Here is a 913-nt window from a genome sequence, read left to right on the forward strand (position 1 = left end):
TATAATTGCCTGTGGCGAACGATTAAAGTAAAAATCATGTATCAATCATGACCGAATATCATGGTTGGTTATCAGTGCTAAATTCATACAAATATATGACTATATTTTAAAAGGCTTTATTATTGATTGAAAGGGCAAGATTCACGACATCCTCTGGAGAATGACTTGCTCATACCCCAACTAACTTGTTCAGACTCATACTTGGTATTTTAACTGGGATATCAATTTGAAATTTGGTGGTGTTGATACACAGTAGATCAAACACTTGAGCAGTTTGTTTCCTTGTATAAAGTGGTTTATAGGACAATAATTGAAGTAATAATGTTTTATTCTATTTGGATATTTGCTCTTAGAAGCTCTGTAGTAATTCTTTCAGCCAATCCATTACGAACAGTCCTGTAAGCTTGTAATTGTTCATCCTCTGTCCCAACAGCTTTAGATGGGTCAGGGAAGCTCCAGTGTAATTTCTTGATGGCGCGAGGAAAGATTGGACAAGTATCATTTGCAGAATCACAGACAGTAACAACAAAATCAATCTTGCGATCAAGAAACTGCTCCAAGGTTTTTGAAGTGTGAGAGGACATATCAACATTCCATTCTTGCATCACTTTAATGGCAAGCGGTCTAACAAAGGTTTCTTCTGATCCTGCACTATAAGCTTCAAACTTTCCTGTAGTATCCAAGTGTCGTAGAATAGCTTCTGCGATTTGACTTCTTGCCGAGTTGTGAGTACAGAGGAATAACACAGATGGCATTTTTTATGAAAAGGTTGAAAAGGATAAAAACCGTTGAAACCCGTTGAAAACCGGTTTTCAATTTCTTGCTAAAATACAAAATGTCGACCAATACTGTGGAAAAAGTTGTTCTACAAAATCTACCAGTTTCAGATGAACCAAAATACACTGCTATGAAA

General features: G+C 36.3%; 1 protein-coding gene across 1 annotated transcript; it reads right to left on the reverse strand.

Annotated features, from left to right (window-relative positions):
• Positions 1 to 326: 326 nt before the first annotated feature.
• On the reverse strand, positions 327 to 755 carry BATDEDRAFT_88757 (uncharacterized protein; the record flags this gene model as incomplete). The annotated part of the gene is made up of 1 exon (XM_006679234.1): positions 327 to 755. One exon carries the CDS (start codon positions 753 to 755, stop codon positions 327 to 329), a length of 429 nt encoding a protein of 142 aa, XP_006679297.1.
• Positions 756 to 913: the final 158 nt, after the last annotated feature.

Source organism: Batrachochytrium dendrobatidis (genome assembly GCF_000203795.2).
Source record: "Batrachochytrium dendrobatidis JAM81 unplaced genomic scaffold BATDEscaffold_6, whole genome shotgun sequence".
Taxonomy (NCBI): domain Eukaryota; kingdom Fungi; phylum Chytridiomycota; class Chytridiomycetes; order Rhizophydiales; genus Batrachochytrium; species Batrachochytrium dendrobatidis.